General features: G+C 40.2%; 1 protein-coding gene across 3 annotated transcripts in view; it reads left to right on the plus strand.

The window, feature by feature from the left end:
* Window positions 1-859: 859 nt before the first annotated feature.
* Window positions 860-24,776, plus strand: part of gramd1a (GRAM domain containing 1A) — a 53,207-nt gene continuing 29,290 nt past the window's right edge. Inside the window, exons 1-11 of one of the 3 annotated variants that reach the window (XM_072460114.1) lie at window positions 860-1,070; window positions 1,703-1,790; window positions 4,760-5,511; window positions 14,716-14,935; window positions 19,879-19,899; window positions 19,974-20,058; window positions 20,139-20,242; window positions 20,470-20,565; window positions 21,709-21,789; window positions 22,326-22,444; window positions 23,498-23,804. In XM_072460114.1, the coding sequence (XP_072316215.1) occupies window positions 5,096-5,511; window positions 14,716-14,935; window positions 19,879-19,899; window positions 19,974-20,058; window positions 20,139-20,242; window positions 20,470-20,565; window positions 21,709-21,789; window positions 22,326-22,444; window positions 23,498-23,804 (1,449 nt within the window). In that variant the 5' untranslated portion in view covers window positions 860-1,070; window positions 1,703-1,790; window positions 4,760-5,095. Of the gene's footprint in view, window positions 1,071-1,702; window positions 1,791-2,586; window positions 2,772-4,759; window positions 5,512-11,735; window positions 12,076-14,715; window positions 14,936-19,878; window positions 19,900-19,973; window positions 20,059-20,138; window positions 20,243-20,469; window positions 20,566-21,708; window positions 21,790-22,325; window positions 22,445-23,497; window positions 23,805-24,776 lie in introns of those variants that run through there. The other 2 variants (XM_072460115.1, XM_072460116.1) reach the window with 2 other exon arrangements.

Consider the following 24,776-nt stretch of genomic DNA (forward strand, 5'->3'; position numbering starts at 1 on the left):
GGTCTGATGTAGATTTAGTTTTTCAGCCGATATCCAATGTTTGTCTTGCTGTTGGGACTGAGAACCACCAAGTGTTTACTTGATGTCAATATTCCAGGCCCCAAAATTGGGAAAGTTCAGATGAAATTAATTCACAAATAACTTCTATTACAATTATAGTAGTGGAAGCATGCTAGTGTTGCCACGATACAAATAGTTAAATCCTAAGAAATAGCTTTGATATTTGATTTTTATACCATAATGATAATGAATCTTTTTTAGACTGGACTGTAATTGTCCAGATCAAACTATAAATTGTTCGGGAAAGGTTAAATTTTGTCCTGTTTGTGATTTTCTTGGTATTGATTTTTGCTCAAAAGAGTATCTAGTTTGGACAATAGTTTTAGTATAGATTAGTATCTTATTTGTGATACTTTGGACAACATTAAAACCTACAACTACCACTTTATTTCATTGCTCTTCTATTTCCATTTGAACTCACTGTCTGCTTCAAAATAAATATATGATGCACTGAGGACAATGTCAAACAGGCGCACCGAGAATATTAACTAACCCTTACCCATTTCTATACAATATAGAAAATAAATATTGCCACTACCGGTATATTTCATATCTTTTATTTTTTAATACCAAATACATGCCATGAAAAAACATATCTAATATAATGTATAATAATGTGTACCTTAGTAACACACCTCCTTTCTTGTTATGCTGGCCTGGTCTGGTTTTTTTAAATTTATTTTTAGCCTAGATCAAATTTCCAAGTCCCAGAATCAGCAGCCACACGATCAGCACAACACAATTCCCAGGCTGTAACCTCCGGCACTGTCTTGTCCTGGTTGCACGGCTACGTTGGCAGAGAAAGGAGAGCAAGATTTTTGTTATTGGCGGGAGAGAGGGATGATGGGATGGATGACGGTCGCTGAGCACAAACCAGGGACGCACCACAAGTGACTGATGTAGGTGTTCAAGGAGTCTGTGGATGATATAAAAGTGCAAAGTCACTGTGATGCGCCGTCGCCCGGCTGGAAGGTGGAAACTGCTGGAGAGACAGGAAAACAAAGTGAGAGGTAACATTTCTGTGACTAGAAGGAATGAATATCTTTTTTAAATGTATATTAGAGACAGAAAGCGCTTTGTGGTCAGTTATTGCTCTATGTACTGCTAGTCTGCCATTTAACTCCCATGCTGGCTGGTATTTTATGTAAATAATGGAATATGCAAAGATACTGTTGGTAGTGTACACGAGAAACGTCCTTGTCATTCATTTGATGGTCTCACTTTTTAAATAAAAGTTCTAAATAGAGGTGCTGTGTGTAAGTAAAAAATATTTTTTAGCGTGGATGATTATAATAGATTTGAAAACTTGAATATTTAACATATTGTTTATAATAAAAAATATACTGCACAAAGAGCTGATTGATGAACAAATAGATTTTTATTTTGTTTGTAAACTACTAAATAATGCATAAAGTTATAATTTTGTATATTTTATTGTCATTTCACATTTTTCTGATACCTCTATATATATATATATATATATATATATATATATATATATTTATATATATTTGCTCATTGGTTATTAATTGACAGTTTGGAAAAAAAATTGACATACCAATCTATGGTCTATGCATGCTGTTTTGTCACTTAAATGCTTATTATCCCATCTAAATGACATCTTGTTCTTATTTTTTTCCAGTTTCACCCTCAAATAACAATGGATCTGTACACTTTTTTGAATTTAAAGAACACGCCTTGTCTAAATAAGATGTCACTAACAACCAATGGTAAGTCATTTTTGTTTTAGGCTAATTATAATAATGTTCTGTGAAGTTTCTGTATCTGAGGTATCTAATGGAAATCAAATGACATGAACAAAAATTACCACAAGATGTCGCTGTTCCTCACTTCTTCTTCCGTTCATTCAAATCTCTGCCTTTTTAAATTTAAATAATCTGTCATTATGCAAATTACACCGGAGAAAAATGAGACAAGCAAATTCAACCACATGACGTCAGTATGAAAAGTATTGAGAAAGCTAAAAAAATACAAATTAAGAGGGCGAATTTAAACTTTAAACAAAATGTACCCGATGTAAACAGAGATCGTACCATCGCCACATCCTCCGAACAGTTATTTTGTCTGGACCGTACCAAAAAGTTACACGTAGGGGGGAGTCTCATACATGATTGATGATACATTTTAAACATTTGAACATTATGCAAAGTTCATTAGAGCTTACGATAGTATGAAAAATAGCAAATAAACACAAATGCACAGTCTTTTCTCCCCAAACGTGAAAACCATGGTTATTATTTAATTTAGAAATATGCATCCCCCTTTAAAGTCCCTGTCCCATCTCGCTTACTTTTGACAAAAATGCATTCTTTGTTGGCGTTCGTCTCATCTTACGTCAAAGTGAAACCGACGTTGAATCCTTAACGTATTTTAATCTTTTATTTAACATGAAAATGCACAGTGGCATCGCTCACATGGCGGAACTGGGAAGGTGCTAGCCCCGCAAAGTCCTTTTCTCGTATGAGCTCCGCAGCAGAGGTCGAGGGGGTAACTTTAGCTAAACTTGGCCCCGGCTCGTCGCCTTTAGCAGCAGCACTTTAGCCGGGCAAATGCTAACGCTACCGCGCTCCGAACATGTTGATGCTGTCCTGTGAGAAGGTGGATTATAACGTGGCTTCTCGCACCGTGGCTCGGCTGGTTTTCGAGGCCGAGCTGGACACCAGAAACGGAGGAAACTCGTCTAATGGGAGGTATGGAGACGTTTGAAAGGGGAGCGACTGAACTTCACGCTTGTTTTGAGTAGAGAAGTCACATTGTACTTTAAAAATGTCAGTAGGTGTTGTCTACGTGTTGAGTATAAGAGTAGTGAGTGAGCCGAATGAGTGATAAAGTCAGAACAAATAATAATGGCAAGGACTCTTGAGTAGCTGTTCGGACTTGCAGACTAAACTCATATTATTAGGTTATATCAACTCAAAAATTCTAGTTTATTTTCATTGTTTTTTTCTCTTACAGACTCACTCATGCAAAAGAAGGCCTACCTAAACCTGTAGGAATATAAAATTGATACTTCTAGTACTATTTCTTCAAAAAAAGTAGGGTAAATCTATGCCAAATCATCCATCTCTGACAACCTCTGACCCCCACTTGAACTGAATGTGTTTAAACAATACATTTAGTTATTGTATGTTTATTGTTGTATTATGAGCTCCCTAAAATGAGCAAAGCTGGTTTGTTTAAATGTGTCAAATATCATACACTTACAGCCCTTCACGTTTGAATTCTGTTGACATCAGTTTTGGGGATAGCATATTTGGCAAAGTAGATTAAATATACGTTTGAAAGTCATTATATTTCAAATCGTGTCCTTTCAAACAAACCCTCATACCTCCACATAGCCTGAAGTTGTTTGCCTTTGCTCACTCTTTTGCATTCATGATTGAGCTCAGCGTGGTGATTTCATGCTCTTGATGATAGTGTTACATCAATGGCAAAGAAAACCATTTGATTGTTGTTGACCAAAGGGTATTGGCCATATAGAGAGATCATGTATGATTGCCCTGGACAAACAGAGCGGTGCCAAGATTGTTCTTGTTCAAACACATCACTTCAAATACTATGAGGCGTCCTTTGGCCTCGCTGCTGCTGGCTTTGAAGGCAACACAATGGAGAACTCGACTTGTGCTGTGTTTTCTACCAGGTACTGTCAGCAGTGAGAGATGGAACTCTTCAACTTGTGCGTAATCGACCTTGTAGTTTTAGTGCCAGAATCTTAGTGAGCATTTATTACACTTTATCTCCGCATTGTTGATATCTCATGTACCATGTGACTTTGTCGGTTTATTGGTCGTGTCCTGGCTTGTTTTTGTTGACTGTCGTCTACGTTCCCTTTTCTGCACTATTCAGACATGACAAATTGATGTCAGCTTTTATTTTGAGTACAGTATTTTATAAGTCTACTGCAAAAAATGCATAATAGAGAAGAAAAAAAAACATATATAGTTGCACTGGAGAATGAAATGCGGTCGCAAGTGTGAAAATAACAAATAATATCACATATAAGTATAAATATAAGTCGCATCCCGGCCAAAACTATGAAAAAAGGTGCGACTTATAGTCCGGAAAATACGGTATTAATAAGTTGTGGTTATTTTGCTTCTTAACCTTGTATAGAATGGTCCTGATGCATTAGTTAATATAATTTTCTTACTGGTCTTTGTGTACAATTCTCTCCCAAGATCTCATTTTCAAAGACAATAAATCAGAAACAAAACACAAACACTAAAACTGACATTGAAATACAAAATAATACATTTTTTAGTTTATCTAAATATTTTCATTAAATTTTAATCTTTCTATGATAAAGATATATTGAAACGCTCAAATTTACTCTTCCTAATCATACTACAAACCAAAAATATGCTATTGATTCTAATCTCAGTGGGAACAAGATTCTAAATCGTTTGTCATTTGATACCTCAGATTCCCAGAAATAACCCACATTTTAGAGAGTAAAAACAATCTGAGTCACTGTTTTACATACAGTACCCTTCTATGAGGTGTTATCTGATTATCTACTTTTCTCCTTTAGAATCTTGATCTATTTACTTGCTCTTTTAGGTCTTCTTATTAACATTTCATATTTTGGGTACTGTGGGTAATTCACTGACATACTGTGTAGGTAATAATGTTCAATGTTCTTCTTATTGCTAGACTCTTTGTTCTTTCTACATCTTAGGCCACGTCTCAGGTTGTTTCCACTTATAAAGGGATATTACACAAGTCAAATCTCGAAACTCATCAAAGTCTGCTGTGAAATTAAGAGTAACTCAAAAAGGGAAGGAAGGGTGAGGACCGTGGTGTAATTCTCACTCAGTGCCTGAGGTTGAAGACTAGCAGACTCTGAATGCCGGAGAAGGAACTGAAGAACTGTGACATTTGAGAGCTCATTTTTAACACGGGATGCATAATAAGTAATCCAAGACGACGGCTCTTAAATGCTGCTAAACTGAACACAAACAAAACTGGCCCGGACCGTCCCCGTGTTTGGATGTGAGCAGCCGAGGCCCTAAAGATGACTATGATGACCTCTCCAGAACGCCTCAGTCAGCCCATCGCCGTGCCGACGCTGACTTTCCTGCCACCGTCCTCGGACACGGAGTCGTGGTCGCGCTCACCCAGCCCCCGCCAGTCCCGCTGCAACCGCCATAGCCGCTCGCAGCGCAACCGCTCCAGGACGACCCAACGGGACGGGGGAAACCAGGGATGTTCACCCATCAAGCGCCAGTGCAGTCGCAGTCCCAAAGAGAGGCGTGTGGGGGGAGCGGCGGGTAGCGCTCTCTCTCAGATGGATCGAGAAGAAGAGGAGCCAGGGGGAGACCGCTTACTGTTGCCCTCCCGCACCTCGTCACGCAGCCCCTCGCCCAGCCGTCGCTCCCGCTGGTCCCTGAAGAGCCTGCTGGGGCGGGACTCGGAATGGGAAAGTTGCAGGTTAGTGAGTTCGCAGCCTCTTTCCAAGCTGAAGTTGATGTTAAGTAACAGGTTTAGAGTTGCAATCAAATATCCCAAAACTGAAAATGTCAAATTACACATTTTTTAACAATAAGATATAGTATATTTTATTTTTCAACTCCACTGAGGAGAAGTTCTCTTATTAAGGCTGCTCCCTGAAACGCAATGTAGTGCAGCTAGAAACAAGAAAGTGTGCATCCAGTTAAAAACAAAGAGGAGGAAATAGATTCGATTGTTTACAAAAATATGTAAAAAGTAAGTTTAAAAAAAGATAAACAAATTCATATCCTTTAATACCGGTAAGTTTTTTCTACCTAGCCCCCGGTGGTCTAATTTGGCCCATGAAGGGGTGCTGAGATTTATCTATTTGATTACATTTTGTGCTGAAAAGGCTGTTAGTTGTGGCAAAAGGGAACTAAAACCATTGTAAGTTAGCAACACCTTCAGGACATCATGTCAAAGGATGTGATATTGTTAGCTGTTGTTGCACAATAAAACTGATTAAATAACAGCGTGGATTCAAAATTGTACATTAGTTAGGAAAAAGTGCTTGTTCACAGCTGTTTGCTAGTCACTTTTCTGAAGAGCAGGAAGCCAGAGATTTCATTGGGTAACGTGATGGTGTTGTGGTTGTGCTTCCTGCTTTAGACACTTTATCAGAATCACAATCGGAATATCACAAACCGAACAGTCTAGTTCGTTTTAGCATTTTCGTTTTGTTTTTATCAGCTTTATCTGTGTGAACTAAATTCAAATGCCAAATCACACTTTTAAAGAATACGTGAAAAGAAAATTGATCCATTCACCGAAAAAAGCAACTCAATCAAACAGCATAACATTTATTACAGGTAATTAACTGTACAATATGAAGTTATTACTTTGTTCATACACATCCAAGAATATGTACAATTTTAAAATCTGTGCTTGTATAGCCTTAATTATCGAGTGTACATTTGCATCACTCGGCAAAGACAATTTTCCATGACATCTAAAGTACTTCTGATCTCAACAGACGGCATAAAAGCAAATGAATGTTTGTCTCTAATCTTGTTCCATATCATATACTTTTTATGGCCGCTAATACATTTGGTAACCTTATGAAATCTACTAGCCTGTAAACCTGAGTGAGTCCAAATGAACCCGCCCTTGGGCATTGTACCCCACTGCTCCTGCTGTTTGAAACCTTATCCCATCTGCATTCACGCGTACTCTTCCCCTGGCTGCAAAGAGCGCCTGGAGCCACCGCGCTTTCACACGTGCACATCGATGAGGGCTGAAAGAAGGCTTTACGTCTGACTGATTCATAGAGCTGTGCGGCGTGAGGTCAAATAGGCCAGGGTTGTTTGGTAATTAGCTAATGGCTAAAACGAGTCTGGACAGGATTATACTGCTAAAACCCCAATTAATCCCTAGCAGTTGATTCACGGCGCGGACGTTCAGCGATTGAACACGATGCCCTCGTCATGCCGAATCATATGGTTGACCTAAACGTTCAGTAGCGTTAGCAGGCTACTCTCGTTGCTAACGCCGTCAGATTACATAAAGCGTAAACAAAGAAAGTCAGACGGTGTGTTGTGACAGGCAGCAAAATAATAGACAGAGAGGCGGGGATTTAGCCGGCGTTATTTATCCCTGCTCTGGAGCATGACATCACCCTCAGCCAATAGGGCGCAGCGCTTGGTCTGATGATGTCATGTGAGTCCAATAAGAATGGAGAATGAGCTGTGGGCATCTTTGCAGTGGGCAGTGGGAGGGCCAGCGTCTGTCCCGGGCTCCTCGCTAACAGCTGTGCCCTTGTGCCTGTTGGCTTATTGACCTAGTTGTTATTGTTGGGGCTGGGATTTTCATGAACATTGGAATTATTGCTTGCATCACGTGTTTGCTAAGTCTTCCAGAACAATATGGAGTAAAATGCTTCCTTTAAAAGAATAAAAAATGCTGCTTAATTTGTTTACAAGTTCCAATTTTATGCACTAGCCTTGAAGTGCAATGACAGGTTAGCCTATTCACTATTTAAGTTTATTATGTTATTACGATTTTGCATGACATGTTTGACAATTAGAAATACATGACCACACCTTTTTTATTTTTTAAATGGATGTTTAAACTTACATTGTGTTCCCTGCGTAGAAGTTGTCACTGCGTTTTGGGTGGAATTATTGTGTTGTGTGCTACTTCCTGTAATTTTTTTCTGACTTGATTTTTCAACTTTTCTTCTCAAACTGCCACGTGAAAACTTAGAATAAATATTGAACAATCATCATGCACTTTATAAATGTAAAATCCGTAACATTGGATTACTTGATTTACAAACACTTAATCTATTATATTATTGTTAATTTGTTATAGGGAGGGCCTGGTGTATATCTTTGCAACCTTAAGGGGCCATCAAACCACCTGCACTTAGCACCTGCATAGATCTCGATAAACATATTATATAATTTTGAACTAACAAATCACAGAGACTATTTAAATTCCACTGTAATTGTAATTGCGTAACGATCCTGTTCTTAATCTAACCATCCCCTGCGTAAATACTGTGATGTTTTGTATGTGAACGATTTTAAATTGCCCCTCAGTGATCAAATAAAGTAATTTATCAATTACGCCTTTTGATTATTTTAAAGCACTGGTTATTTATTTGGTTAGTAAACCAACCTGTGTTTAATCTGTGTTTTGTTTTTACAGGGTACTTGTGAAAAAGAGTTTCTCTCATTGTTTTTTCCCAGTATCAATAAATTATAAAAAATAAACAATATGATCATCTCTATCTTACTTTTGGAACTTTTCCTTCTTGCTTGAGTTGAACAGTTCGTTCTGGAGTCTCGAGACAAACTTGTTGACTTTCTGCTATCTGCCTCAGTCAGCAGACCAGGTTTCCACAATCAATAAAATGTACAGTGTACTATCTGTTGTGGTTATTTTAGGTTATTTTACAACATGTTGTGAAATTACATGAATGAATGTTAGAAATGTGCCCACATTGTGTACTTAGCCATAGTATTTAAATTGGAAGTTTCAGGAGGGTCGAGATTATTCAGTTATTATTGAATGTGACTGATTAATAACAATATAATAGTGTTAGCAATAAAAGCAATAATGTAGTTTGTAATCTATAATCATTCATAAACATGTAAAATACTTGTTAGGTTAAGCCGGAAAAAAAAAAAAAAATATTTTTGAACTGCTTCTTTACTAGAAGGACTACATTGGACTTTGACAACATAATTTGACGCATTCACATTTTTTTAATATAGGTTGGCCATTGATGTGTAATGAACAGTGCAGTGTGACTTGGTCTATCCACTTTGCCAGTCTTTATTACAGGCCTGTGGGGAAATTGAAATAAGCAGATTGCACACTGTAAGGTAGAAGGATTATGATGTAGTCTAATCCAGGGATGGGACCACAGATTGAGGGTTTAGGGATTGGGTGGGCTCTGGACATAGGCCAGGTGGATACGCTACATGGACACTTCATTTTGATACCAATATCTGATCGTGTACAAGGGGTGGATTTGATGTTGGGAGTGTATGTACTTTGTTTCTCATTTATGAAGAATAGTGCTATATTTAAGGGGTTTTCAATTGGTGGCCTGAGGGCCAAATCCAGCCCAGTTAGCAATATGGCCCATCATATTAAAATACCATATTGCTTGGTAAACTGACTTTTGTCCTGCACTATGTTAGCTCTGTTATTCAGTCCCCTACTCTGTACTAGGCTTTTAACATCAACTGAATCCGATGTTAATGCCATTTATATTTAAGACCTTATAGTCTTGGTTCAGATTCTGTGGTTTACTTTACCTGTTGTGCAGTTTGCCTCGGCAGACGCAGGTCGGCAAGCTGCTGCTCTGAAGCTCCCTGAAGCTTGTAGATTGCACCTTAACGCTGACGCAAGCCTAGTTTGTGAATTTTGTTCAATGAGAATAGCAATACCCCTTTTTTTGTTCTTCTGATATGCTTTTCAAGCCTCGGTCGGTCGCTATTGCACCACACGGGGAGAAGCCGATCCAGCCGTTGACAGCGCCCCAGAAAGTGGTAGGCGCGTTCACACTGGGACAACTGCACCATTCTCGGAGCGACAGCTCCTTCATGTCAACCGAACTGGTCTTTGCTTGGTTCTGTTTTCATGTGACAGCTATTGTTTTAGGTTTATTTTAAGGTTTATTGCCATTGTCAGTGAACAGAATTCACAGGCTAGGAGCTTGCTTTGGTTTACTTAAGTGAAATGAATGTGAATAGTTCCATTTCGAGTTGTTTGTGGATATTGGATATAAATAATTAAATTGTGGTGCTGTTATTATTATTATGATTATTATTGAGAAGTCAATATACTGTAAATCAACTGTATGAAACATGGCATATAATAATATACTGTGGAATTATAGAGCAGTTATTACAGATGGAGTGATCCTGGCCCTGCCCTAAACATGCTATTTAGAGCTAAAAATAACTGGGTCTTTTTCAGCCTGTGTGTCAAAGAATGTATTTTGCTAGTTTAAAACATTTTAAGTGAGGATTTGTGTGAATTCTGTTGGGTGTTGTTTTTCATTGGTAATGGCTTGTCCCCCATTGACAGTTTTGAGGTTGGTACTTAAAACAGCAGAACTTGTAATATACCAAGTGTAAAATACTGTGTACAGTGTTGGGCCACATCAGATAAGATAAGATAAGATATTCCTTTATTGTCCCACATGGGGAAATTTCATTGGTGCAACGCAGGTAGATCCAGAGGTAGATACAGAAGAACAGAACAGATCACTTATAGGAAGTCTGAAAAACACTTTCAGTAGAAGATCTCCTATAAATAAATAAAAACTCCCATAGACAAATGAATAAATAAATACATAAATACCATTGCATGTGATCACGACAGTAATTGCACATGAATATGTGTCACGACAGCACATAGATTGCACATGAATTTCATAGTAATTGCACATGAATTGCACATGAATTCCAACAGCAATTGCACATATGACAGAATTGCACATCAGTATTAGGTTAGGTCAGTATTGCGAGTGTTCAGTACTAACAGTTTTTGTTATAAAGTCTGACAGCAGCAGGAAGGAAAGACCTACGGAACCTTTCCTTCACACATCGAGGGTGGATCAGTCTCTCACTGAAGCTGCTCTCCAGAGCGGACAGAGTGTCCTGCAGGGGGCGACACTCATGGTCCAGCATAGATGTGAATCTAGCCAGGACCCTCCTGTCCCCCACCTCCTGCACCGAGTCCAGAGCACAGCCCAGGACGGAGCTGGACTTCTTGATGACTTTGTCCAGCTTCCTCCTCTCCCTCTCTGTGATGCTGCTGCTCCAGCAGGCCACACCATACAGGAGGGCTGATGCCACCACAGAGTCGTAGAAGGTCTTCAGGAGTGGCCCTGTCACTCCAAAAGACCTGAGTCTCCTCAGGAGGTAGAGCCGACTCTGGCTCTTCCTGTACAGTGCGTCTGTGTTATGAGTCCAGTCCAGTTTGTGGTTCAGATGAACACCCAGGTACTTGTATGAGTCCACTCTCTCAATGTCCCGTCCCTGGATGTTCACTGGTGAGGGGGCAGTGGGGTGGCGTCTGCAGAAATCCACCACCATCTCCTTGGTCTTCCCCGCGTTGATGAGGAGGTGGTTCCGCTGACACCAGTCCACAAAGTCCTGCGCCAGTCCTCTGTACTCCGCGTCATCGTCGTCCGTGATGAGTCCGATGATGGCAGAGTCGTCAGAGAACTTCTGCAGGACACAGCTGTCCGTGTCGAATCATCAGTGGTGCATGATGGCTCGTTTGTAAAGACGCTTGCCATCAAAAAGAAAACACTGTGATAGTTTTTTTTAAACTTATCATATCTTAAAACTATCTCTGTTAAACAACGTTAAAGGTTAAACAAGTAGTCTTTTTGTGGAGTTACATGTCCGTGTAACCCGTTATTGAAAGCCGTCTTGCCCCTTCTGTGTTGAGATAAAGAGTGCCATCTCGCAGCCTAATCATGCTTATCAGTGTCCCCCAGTTTAGCCCCCCCTGGTTCAGCCCCCAGTTCAGCCCCCCCTGGTTCAGCCCCCAGTTCAGCCCCCCCTGGTTCAGCCCCCAGTTCAGCCCCCCTGGTTCAGCCCCCCTGATTGAGCCCCCAGGTCAGCCCCCCTGGCTCAGCCTCTGACTGTCGCCAGTGCACAGCCCTCCAGGGTCGCCCCTCCCTCTCCTCTCCTCCGGGGCCGTCTCCGCCCTCTGCTTTTCTCAGTGGATTAGCGATGGACACAGAGACGCGCAGCCCGCTCACCGGCTCCAGGAGCACGGCATAGGGCGCTGCGGTCCGTCCGGTACCGGACTGTATCCAGGCGTTTCCGTCATACGATGGGGGAGTAGCATCTGACCGCGGGACGGTGCAAGATGGGCACATTGAGTGATATACTCGCCTCGAAAAAAGGAAAACAAACGAAGGAACGGATATCCAGCCGGTTTTAACGGGACCGCGTGGACACAGCAGTGCCATCCTTACGTTTAATAAGCACGGGCGTGTTTTGGGCTGAAATCACCTGCAGAAATGTTTGAGTAAGTAACGTGCAGCTCTGATGTAAAGAGTAGCATCTATGCTAGCCTGTCTGCGGAGCGCTTGGCGGAGCACACGCATGACACACTTCACTTGACATCAATTGCTAGGTATAAACGGTGCATGTCACGTGATATTGAACGCGTGCCAAGGAAATGGGATTTTGTGTATATTGAGTAGAAAGAAGGTCATTTACTCATCGTTTACACATCCTCCGCACCAGTCATCCACTGCCCCCGCCCCCAAGTCATTTCACTGACCACAGCAGAGTCTCAGCTCATGGCCAAACCCGCGGTTCTGTCTGTCCTTTACAGGGACATGGTTTCATTCTCCTCTGGATGGGGTCACTTTGTTTTGATTAGCTGCGTGTTAGCGGACTGTCTGTGACGTAGGCCAGTCGGAGGTTAAGTCCGCGCACTGTGCTAACACTCATCACTGACACACGGCACAGTGTCCTGCTGTAAGAATGTAATAGCAACTGTGATGGTCTCCAAGCCGAAGCATGTCTTTAAGCTGCTGTCTTTTGGTCATTACTTGTCTCTACTACAACAAACGAATTTCAGTTCAATATGTAAAAAAAAAAAAAATCTATGTTATTGGAAAAGTCACCAGTATGCATTTATTCAATTGATTTTTGTTGTTGCAACAACCATTATCACAACAGCAGTTGCCTTGACAGGCGACAGTGAAAAACAGATTAAACAATGTTCATAGGAAATTAGCAATTGATAATGTCCCTGTCCTTAGTTTTCTAATTACAAAACCCTTTGGGGAAAAAGTAGAAACCTCTGGGAGAACCACAGTGAAGGAGAGCTCCTACTCCCACGGATTCACAAGCTGCAGATGGTCCAGGACTGACACTCTTCAATTTGCAGCAAGACTGTGGAGCCAGAACCACTCAGGAGGAGTGAGGGGGTTCATCTATAGCAGACAGTTCATTCAAGCAGATGAAACACCGTTTGTCTAGAGCGGAGTAGAGTAGAGTGCGTTCCTCCAGGCAGTTGAGGAGCATCCAGATCTACAGGTCAGGGCTGTGAGAAGGTGCAGTCATCACTGGACCAACATCAGCAGTGTCTTATACAGTAGCAGTCCCCGACGGGAGCAATGAACAGACACAGGTGAACTGAAATATTAAATATTGTTTATAGGAAAAGTAGGAGGAAGCAGAAGATAGTGCTCAAGATGCAAATACTTCCCCCTGCATAGTCATCATTACAATGGCAACGTAGCTAGAAAACTGTAGGTTTTTATTTCTGTTCTTGACATAAAGCGTTAAGAGAATCTGATCGAGTACTGAACCCTGTGGCACACCATAGGTTACTTTAGAACAAGGTGAGGAGCTCTGGTTTACATTAACAAACTGGTACCTATCCGATAAATAGGATTTAAACCAGCTGTAGGCCTCGGACACCTACATCACATTCTAACCTCTGCAGTAGAATGTTGTGGTCAATGGTGTCAAACGCTGCACTGAGGTCCAACAGAACCAGGATTGAGACCAGTCCATCGTCAGCGGCTAATAACAAATCATTTGTGACTTTAACTAGTGTAGTTTCAGTGCTGTGGTGGGCTCTGAACCCTGACTGGAAAACTTCAAATAAGTTATTGTCCTGTAGGTTACGACAAAGCTGTTTAACTACAACTTTTTCAAGAATTTTAGAGACAAAGAGAAGATTTGGAATAGGTCTGTAGTTTACCATCAATATTTGACTTTTTCAAAAAGTGGTTAAATGACTGCATGTTTGCAGTTAACATACCGGTAACTGTTTTCTAATGAGGTAATTAGAATCTATAAGTGGAGAATGTCTTTGTGGAGTCTGCTTGGAATTGGGTCTATGATGCATAAAGTGTAAAGTCTATAGGTCTCTATTTATTGTGGTGGATAAAATAATAGATATTTCTTTGTGATATTGTTGACATGTTATGCCAATAAAACCTTCCATCCTCATTAAGAGTTACGTTGTGACTGAACCAAGAGGGAACCATGGAAACCACTGTGATGTAAATACAGTTCTTACCACTGATTGGCCATGTTGGATAAAGCACTGACAGCAAAACAAAATAGGTTTGAACATCCCTGTATTTACAGTCAATATAAGACCATTGTAAGTCTAATTTCAATCAAAGTACAAAATCCATGAAGTTTTTTGCCTTTTTGACATGAGATAAGATAAGATATTCCTTTATTGTCCCACATGGGGAAATTTCATTGGTGCAACGCAGGAAGATACAGAGGTAGATACAGAAGAACAGATCACTTATAGGAAGTCTGAAAAACACTTTCAGTAGAAGATCTCCTATAAATAAAAATTCCCATAGACAAATAAATAAATACATAAATACTATTGCATGTGATCACGACAGTAATTGCACATGAATATGTGTCACGACGGCACATAGATTGCACATGAATTTCACAGTAATTGCACATGAATTGAAGTTAGGACGAGTTCAGCTGATAAGACGACCGGCCTTGCTTGGCCTTAGTTTAGTCAGCAGTTTGAACGGAAACTACTGCAGGCTCTTTATACTGACACATTAAAGCCTGTATTCCCGACCTTTGACACTGACGTTTAAGTAACATTGTGCCATTTACCTGGAGCCTAACCGCTCTTCCGTTGTTTTTTCTTGTCTGTCCACAGCACGGCCAGTAACTCACCGCGCAGCACCCCCGGCAGCTCCCCGTCTCTGCGCCGGAGGGTCCTGGGGAGCGGCAGGGCGAGCGAGAGTGAAGGAGGAGGAGGAGGAGAGAGAACCAGCGGAGGAGGAGGTTCTGACAGCCCCTTGCCATCCGCCGCCTCTGCCTCCTCCCTCTCTTCTGCCTACCCCATCGCCTCAAAACACTTCTCACGCAATGCCAAGGTACCTACAACGCTGGTCTACACTATTCTACATACAGGAAGTAGGGCTGGCTGCCAGATGGATCATAATCAAATCAAATCAAATTGAAATGGATGCAAATCATTAGCGAATAGCAGTTTTTTTAGGTATTATAAACAAAGCAAAATATCCTGTTCATTAGTTTGTTAATTCAGAGGCCCTTTTCTGTCATTTTGTCAATACTCCTGGACGCATTTAAATGTGAACGTTGAACAGAATACTATAGGTTGGGTTCACGTTCAAGAATACTATCAGCTTGTGGGCAGGCTATAGTTATATATATATATAACTATAAAGTTGTATATAACTATGGGAGATTTACTGTTTTAAAAATAAATAATTCAGAATTGAAATCCACAAATCTTTTTGTTTCATGTGGATATGATTGGTAATGACGGAGATATGAACCAGGTCAGTGACCATATAGCTGATGTCACGTGAACGCAACTAAACTTAAATCGCAAATCTAATTCCTTTTTTTTTAAATTTTGTTATTAGACGGGAAAGGACAGAGTGAAATGGGGGATGAGAGAGAGGGGAGAACATGCAGTAAATTGTCGGAGTTGGGATTCTGATTCACGACTCTGCGGCCGGCTGCACTTGGAGCCTGGCATACGTGTGCTGTGCCTTGACTATTAGTTCTTGTAACTATTATTATTATTATTATTATAGAAACCCTGTTTTTCGGCACATATCACAGAATCAGAATCAGAAAAGGTTTATTGCCATTGTGTTTAATCTAAGCTAAAGACTATTTAGTTTAGCCGCGCCTATGACTGAAATACTTTTATCTGTTTTTTTATATTTTAAATGCCATGTTAATGTGTTTTTATTTATTTATTGTTACATTCCCTGTATTGTGTTTTTATACACTGTGTTGTGTTTTTATGCGTCTTTAATGTTGTAAAGCACTTTGAATTGCACTCTGTATGAATTGTGCTCTATAAAAAAATGTGATTTGATGATTGCTAATGAACAGAATTCACAAACATAGGAACTTGCTTTGGTGGTGCAGTGTAACATAAAACAGTGAACAATGATAAAAACAACCTATATAAGTCAAAGTAAAACAATTTAAACCTTCTATAGGCTAAAAATAAAATAGGCTATAAGACAAAAAATAAAAATAGGCTTACTATGTACAAAAAATGTACAGTTTAATTCATGAGTCCAACGACAGCGGAAAATAAACTCTTCTTATGGCGGGAGGTTCTGGTCTGGATGGTGATCCGACCTGCTCGTCCCAGAGCCCTGGAGACGTGCAGGTCCTGCAGAGATAGAAGTCTGCAGCCGATCACCTTCTCAGCAGAGCTCACAATGCTCTGTAGTTTGTCCCTGGCTGTGGCTCCAGCGTTCCACACGGTGATGGAGGAGGTGATGATGGACTCAATGATGGCCGTGTACATCTCTTGTCCAATTTTTGTCATTTAAAGTTTTTTTTAAAAGTTCGTTGGATAATCATCGTCTGATTCTTGCTACTTACTTTATTCATCCCTCGGTCTTATTGTTTTTTTCGTGATCCGTGGTCAACTTTGCAATTTTTCCCTATCAGAGTGAGGGAATGGGAGAGAAAGGGAAAAAATATTACCATGTATTACCATTTCATTCGCTATGACTTCTTGGCTTCTTGCCATAAAAGTAATTATTCCTTATTTTAGAGTTATCGGTTTTGTAAAATGCCCTTGAGTAACAAAATGTTAGACTGGAATAAAATATAAAATAAAGCAATTATTTATTTTACTAGTCAAATTATCCAACAAATAATGGTTGAAATATGATGACTGAATGAGGGATTACACCGACATGATGACTGAAGGCTTGTAGATATTTTTATTAGAATATATACAAAGTGTATTAAATAGAAATAACAGAAATTGTTTATTCTTTTTTAACATTTACATTAATAATGTCTGTGTAATCCCTCATTCGTCCAGGCGTGTTCCATAGTAGAAAAAGCTTCAGTTGTAGTCATCTGGACTCAGTTTGAAAAAATAGACGTTTCGACTCTCATCCAAGAGTCATTGTCAATAACAGAATTTAGGTCGAGAAACTCCCCCCTTGTATCTACCGAGCTAGCCTATTCAGAATCTTAATGGGCTATTAGAAACCTCTTTGTCTTTGTGAGACCCTGGCTCAACCACCCTGAGTACCTGATTAGCATCTGAATGTCCTCTACCTTTCCAGGGGTTCAGTAACCCATTATAAATAACAGGAAGATTAAACCTTAGCCCTCCATTTCTGTTTAAAGAAGGTCTTTCTTTTTTAACAAAAATAGCTTCCTTGACTCCTCTTTCAAACCATCTTTTCTCCCTGCTTAAAACCTTCACCTCACCGTCTTCAAACGAGTGATTAGAGGCTTCAAGATGGAGATGCACGGCACTCTGAGGTCCTGAACTTGTATTTCTTCTGTGCTGATAAAGCCTCTTGTGTAGAGGCTGTTTCGTCTCACCTATGTAACGTTCTTTACAGCTTTCTTCACTGCATTGGATCGAATAAACTACATTGCTCTGTTTTTGAGTCGGCAACTTGTCCTTTGGGTGAACCAGTTTTTGTCTTAAAGTGTTTCCTGGTTTAAAATAAACAGGGACTTCGTGTTGTCTAAAAATTCTCTGCAGTTTTTCCGAGAGGCCAGACACATAGAGATAGATAGAGACACCCTTCCTTCTCTGTTCAGTTTCACTTTTGTCCTGCTTCTTGGTTCTCTTCACTCTGTTGAGAGCCCAAGCGGGGTAACCACAGGCTGAGAGGGCATTACGGACATGTTTTTCCTCTTTCTTCTTGCCCTCTGAGCTGGTGGGCACACCTTGAGCTCTGTGTTGTAAGGTTCTGATCACACAGGGACACAACAACATGTTGTGTCCCTGTTCACCTGCATCCCGACCTCTGATGCAGTAGCAGCAGTGAGGATCAGACTGCAGGAAGACACCACCCTACAGGAAAGGACCAAACTGACACCTGAACACATATGTAAACTGTTGGACATCTGTCTGAACACCACTTACTTTCAATTCCGGGGACAATTTTACAGACAGATTCATGGCTGTGCCATGGGCTCGCCCGTCTCTCCCATAGTGGCCAACCTGTACATGGAGCACTTTCCTCATTCTCAGGCATAGCCCCAAAACTGTGGCTCCGCTATGTCGATGATACTTTTGTAACAATCAAGAAACAAGAGCTGGAAACCTTCTCTGAGCACATCAATGCTGTGGACCCACATATCAGGTTTACAAGAGAAGACGCTAAGGAGAATCGCTTGGCCTTTCTTGATTGTTCCACGATCAGAGGAGAGGACGGGAAACTCCAAATAGAAGTATATAGGAAACCTACACACACGGACCAGTATCTGCTCTTTGGTTCCAACCACCCACTACAGCACAAGCTGGGGGTGATCAGAACCTTACAACACAGAGCTCAAGGTGTGCCCACCAGCTCAGAGGGCAAGAAGAAAGAGGAAAAACATGTCCGAAATGCCCTCTCAGCCTGTGGTTACCCCGCTTGGGCTCTCAACAGAGTGAAGAGAACCAAGAAGCAGGACAAAAGTGAAACTGAACAGAGAAGGAAGGGTGTTTCTATCCCTTATGTGTCTGGCCTGTCGGAAAAACTGCAGAGAATTTTTAGACAACACGAAGTCCCTGTTTATTTTAAACCAGGAAACACTTTAAGACAAAAACTGGTTCACCCAAAGGACAAGTTGCCGACTCAAAAACAGAGCAATGTAGTTTATTCGATCCAATGCAGTGAAGAAAGTTGTAAAGAACGTTACATAGGTGAGACGAAACAGCCTCTACACAAGAGGCTTTATCAGCACAGAAGAAATACAAGTTCAGGACCTCAGAGCACCGTGCATCTCCATCTTGAAGCCTCTAATCACTCGTTTGAAGACGGTGAGGTGAAGGTTTTAAGCAGGGAGAAAAGATGGTTTGAAAGAGGAGTCAAGGAAGCTATTTTTGTTAAAAAAGAAAGACCTTCTTTAAACAGAAATGGAGGGCTAAGGTTTAATCTTCCTGTTATTTATAATGGGTTACTGAACCCCTGGAAAGGTAGAGGACATTCAGATGCTAATCAGGTACTCAGGGTGGTTGAGCCAGGGTCTCACTAAGACAAAGAGGATTCTAATAGCCCATTAAGATTCTGAATAGGCTAGCTCGGTAGATACAAGGGGGGAGTTTCTGTTGAAACAAACAACTCTTTCTACTTCAGGAAGGCTCCTCCCAATGGGCGGGTCTTACCACAGAACAGTATTAATATCGGAGTTCTCGACCTAAATTCTGTTATTGACAATGACTCTTGGATGAGAGTCGAAACGTCTATTTTTTCAAACTGAGTCCAGATGACTACAACTGAAGCTTTTTCTACTATTTACATTAATAATGTCACTGTCATTGTTATAAAAGGCATTTTTGGATGTGTTTTCTAGTCTATAGTTTTTTTTAAAATGAAAATTATATATATATATATATATATATATATATATATATATATATATATATATATATATATATATATATATATATATATATATATATATATATATATATATATATATATATATATATATATATATATATATATATATATATATATATATATATATATATATATATATATATATATATATATAATTACAAGTAGTTTATGAATGCTTGCATAAACTTGCATAATATCCTTGCTTCTTCCTTTCAGTCGTTGTTTAGATACTATCGTTCAATGTGAATGTAATGTTTTTCAGACAAGGATGTTTACACTGAAGTTTTCCTACGACTCTGACCTTTTATGACCGCACTTTGTAAAGAGAAATGTTGTTTGCCTAATGACTTCCTCCACCTGCCCTCCAGTTTTTCAAATGAATATATCACTTTATAGAATGCTGCTAACTACATGTAATATTTCCTCTTACTGTTTTTATTATTTGTCTTTTTTTACAGAAAATGCAGAGCTGGTATAACGTAAGTAATGCCTAAAATAACAGTTTCAGTTTGTTTTGCAGTTCACAACTTTAACATGCCTTTCTTCATCTTAGGTTTTAAGTCCCACATACAAACAAAGAAATGAAGATTTTCGCAAAATATTCAAAAAGCTTCCCGATACAGAGCGTCTAATAGTGGGTAAGTTCTCCCCGCCAATAGTACGTTTATTTGAGTTCTGTTTTCGTCTGCAAAGTGTTTATTTTCTGTGTCTCTTTCAGACTATTCGTGCGCTTTGCAGAAGGACATTCTACTTCAGGGCCGCCTCTATTTGTCGGAGAACTGGCTGTGTTTCTACAGCAACATCTTCCGCTGGGAAACCACTGTAAGACCTGCATGCGCTTTGTATATACACACACACGCAGACGCGCACGCGCACAAACACACTGTTCAAACAGCCACCTGCTGCAAGGTGCCCAGTGTCACACCTCCAATCAGATAAGGCTCTATGCACAATGTTTGCAGATCAACATAGATCTAGGCACAGACCTGGGCAAAGATTACTATATTGAATTATGATAAAGTGACGCCACTTTCTCCTTTTCTTCACAGATCACTATCCTGCTGAAAGACGTCATCTCTCTCACCAAGGAAAAGACTGCCAAGCTCATCCCAAACGCCATTCAGATCAGCACTGACAATGAGAAGGTCAGTGATTAGCTTCTGTCCAAATAGTCACCATTACTTTAGGGATCATCTCAAAATGTGTTGAAGCTGAAAAGACGTAATATTTTTTGTCGGGGGGAGGGTTGAACCTACATTTCGTCTTTTTGTTGCTTTGAAGCTTCAATACATAGTTGTGGCAGTACAGTGATCCCTCGTTTATCGCGGGGGTTACGTTCCAAGAACCCGCGGGAGTCGAAATCCGCGAAGTAGAAACCTTTATTTTTTTTACAGTTATTATACGATGAAATACTCCATAAAACATTGAAGCTCACGCGCGCACTCTCACCGGCCTCTCACGCGCGCCGCTCTCACCGGCGTGTCCCGCCGCTCACGCGCGGTTTCACCGGCCTCTAACGCAGCTTACACACGCGCTCTCACCGGCCTCGCAAACTTCAATTTGCAAGCGGTTTTACGTACGTGTACACATTAATCCATAATGTTATTGACACACAGGTAGAGAAGACGCGGAGAGACTGTTTAGCCAATCAGAATGCAGAACACAATGCATGATGAAAATCCGCGAAGCAGCGAGACCGCGAAAAGTGAACCGTGTTATAGCGAGGGATCACTGTAATTGTTTTGAAATGCTAAAAAACTCTCAGCAACGAGCATTAGGCCAACATTAGGTGGCGGGTGCGGCCCCCCCCCGGCCCTGCGCGCACCGCGGCCCCTGTGCGCGCACCGCGGCCCCCGTGCGCGCACCGCATCATTATTTCTTAAAGGTTAGGTCCACCCATTGCCATATTTGTTATGTTTTAATTAATAGGCAGATCTTGCAAGAATATGGGACATAAACGCTTTCTAAATTGACACATTTTGTAAAACAGTCTGCCAGCTTTAGAAATTAAGTACTGCTTACATCCTTCTCTGCAGATGGAACTCAGTTTGTTTTGAATGGGAAATTATGCTAATGAAAACTTTGCACAGTTTTCTAGTTTCTCAGGTTTTTCCAGATCTCAAAGGATCAGCTTTTGCTCTGTCAGTCCCTTAATATCCTCTGGGTTATACTACAGTGATTTAAAAACTGCTTATTCACACTTTTTACTGTGACATTGGGGGAAAAAAGAAGAAGAAAGAATCACACTGACTTATCTTCTGTCCTTCCTGTTATGTTCGCGTTCTCAGCACTTCTTCACCTCTTTTGGAGCCAGGGACCGGAGCTTCATGATGATTTTCCGTCTGTGGCAGAACGCACTGATGGACAAGGTACTGCCTCTTCAGCCGTTCCCCTGGAGCTTTGACAACGGCACAGCTAATGTTTAACCTCCAAAAATAGCACTCCAAAATGGCTCTGAGTACATAACCAGGAGACCATTTCAATATCTGTTATTTGTGTGCTTTGAATACAGATGGTAATTTGTCTGTCATCAATACAGAGAGGAAGCAGTTTATTAGAATAAGGAATTTGGGATTGCATGAAAGATTATATTATTGATTTATTTCTGCCACCTCATTGCATTTTTGTTTTTGTTTTTTTTATGGACAATTGATTCCATGTTGATGATGCATTTCTTATTTTTGTCAAATTAAAAGCTCACAGATATTTAGTCCGGGTCTGAGCTGTTTTGTCCTGATGTAAACTGCTTGGTCCTATTCTAGTCCTGGTGTAGTCCCGATATAGTTTTGAGTTTAGACACAGTTTAGTCACAATGTTGTGTGATGTCTTAAGAGCCACATAACCATAATCTTAGTGTTTAGTGTGTTAGTTTATTTCTAAGCTTTTTCTGTGTGTTGTTTTGCAGTCTCTATCACCCAAGGAGCTCTGGCACATTGTACATCAGTGTTACGGTACTGAGCTGGGCCTCACAAGTGAAGATGATGACTATGTCTCCCCCACCGGCGAACACATGAATGGCCTACTGTAAGGACGCATTATACTTTTTAAAAAATGTTCTAGTCTGAAGGCTTTATATGATTGAACAGTTATAGCATGAATTACGGGAGAGAGAGCGTAGACGTACATAACAGTTTTTGGGAACCGAACCCTCTACGCTGCGATACACATTTCTGCAATGCCTCACTACAGAACTACAGAAATGCAATTTTGTAGTGGGGCATTACATTTTTGAAAACTTATGAAAATGAATGTTTTTTTTTTCAGTTTATCATGTCTACGAGCGAAGAGCGGTACGGTTTTGTTCATGTCATTTTGATATTTTACATTTTCAATCACACATTATTGGCAAATCTATGGACAGTTCTCTAGAAAAAAAACTAGCTCTCTACTATATTAAAGGTGCCTTATATAACTATTCTCCACTAGAAAGGCTAAAGTTAAAAGGTAGATGTTTAACCTGCTTTATAGTAGCAATTATATTGTAGCATTTTTTAACCTTTATTTTACTAGACAAAACATCAACAAAGCGAGCTTATTTACAATGTTGGCTTGTATGTGCTAAAGAACACCTAAGGGGAAGGTCTTAATGGTGTTGATTTATAGTAAGAAATGCTTTAATTAATAACATACAGTTTCCCTCACTCCAAACAAGTAACATAATCATTCTGAACACACCAAAATTGCAGTTAACATTTATTTATAATAAACTTCCATATTTCCACTACCAAATACAGTACATCTTTATTGGACTAAAATTTCACCTTATTATTTGGAGTTATTATTATTTACGTTTTATAAATTACTTATAATATGACACAGCAAAGCACTGTGTTCTTCTCAGGAAATGATGTGTATAATTTGTGGTTGGTGACGGATGCATGATAACTTCAACCAGTACTTGCTTCGGGGTTTGACTCAGCAGGGCAGAGTTGTTCATTTTACCAGTATGAAAATCAGTTAGGATGCTTGATTGGTGATCATTTTTTTCAATTCCGCCATGTCTTATTCAAACACACACCTCTTTCATTATCTTCCGATCACATTGTGCGTTTGTCTCCTTCCCTCACGCTCTGCTAGGCCTGGGGAAGAGTCTGTCTCCGTTGCAGACTTGTTGGACCTGAGCTCGGTGACTCCTGCAGGCAGCTCTTTTCCTCTTCCTCTTCCTCTGCTGCCTCCAGTGCACTCTTCCTCCTCCAGCAACCTTGGAGGACTATCTTCTCCCTCTTCCACCTCCTGCCTGCCCATTGAGGTGCCTTCCTCATCAGGGCCCAGGCTGAGCACCGAGCTGCCTGAGCCCAGCCCACCCACGCCTCAGAGCTCGGCACCCGCCACCGCCACCTCCACGCCCAGCACCTCAGCCCCGGTCTCGGCTACTACCTCGTTTGTAAGTTTGCTTTTTTGAACTCGTGTTTACAACTATCTATTGTGATTGCATTACAGGTGCTTATGATTGTAAGCAGCTTAGCACCTCTCACTTTCTGGTCAAACGTACTCGCTGGATTAAAAATGGCAAAATGGAAATTCTTGATCTTTGTCCAATAGCTTATAGTATATTTATATTTTTTATGATTTGATGGCTGATTTGATGTAGGTCTGGCTTCTCTGCATGTAAGAAATAATCGTATCAGACATGTAATAGATATAAACAGGAAAGGGTTAATACTTTATACAAACTAGGGCTTAAACATATGAATCTATTAATTGCCACTGATCAGTTTGTGAAGTAACGTCAACAAATTTTGTGATCAAATAATTGTTTTCTGAGCTATACACAGACTCCAAAACATGTCATGTGTGGAAAGATGGTGTTTTATGACTAAGACAAAGCAATTATTACACCCAAAATGGCATATGAAACACTGAAGATTTTCTCAAGCGGCATCTCTTCAAGTTTGTCTTGGTCAAATGGAGTAAAACTTTCACACTCACTGGCCTTTTGCAATCCAAGCAACTACCGTATTTTCCAGACTATAACTCACACCGGAGTATAAGTCGCACCAGCCAAAAAATGTATAATAGAGAAGAAAAAACATATACACGTTGCACTGGAGTGTGAAAATAACAAATAATATCACATATAAGTCGCTCCGTAGTATAAGTATATAAGTATAAGTATAAGTCGCACCCCGGCCAAAACTATGAAAAAAGGTGCGACTTATAGTCCGGAAAATACGGTAATCAATAATTGTCCGAATAATCTTTAGTTTAACATCTTCAGGTTATGAAACACTTTGTTTCTAACTATTACTAATTGACTGACCAACACTTCAAACCAAGTCAACAAGTCAAATGATCTTATCATTACTATTTTAAGAACCAGCTCAAATCCCACAGTGAATGAAGAGTTTGTGACTAT

The sequence above is a fragment of the Eucyclogobius newberryi genome, unplaced genomic scaffold, assembly GCF_026437365.1.
Source record: "Eucyclogobius newberryi isolate DKJ021-1_F unplaced genomic scaffold, fEucNew1.0.hap1 SCAF_3, whole genome shotgun sequence".
In the NCBI taxonomy this organism is placed as follows: Eukaryota; Metazoa; Chordata; class Actinopteri; order Gobiiformes; family Gobiidae; genus Eucyclogobius; species Eucyclogobius newberryi.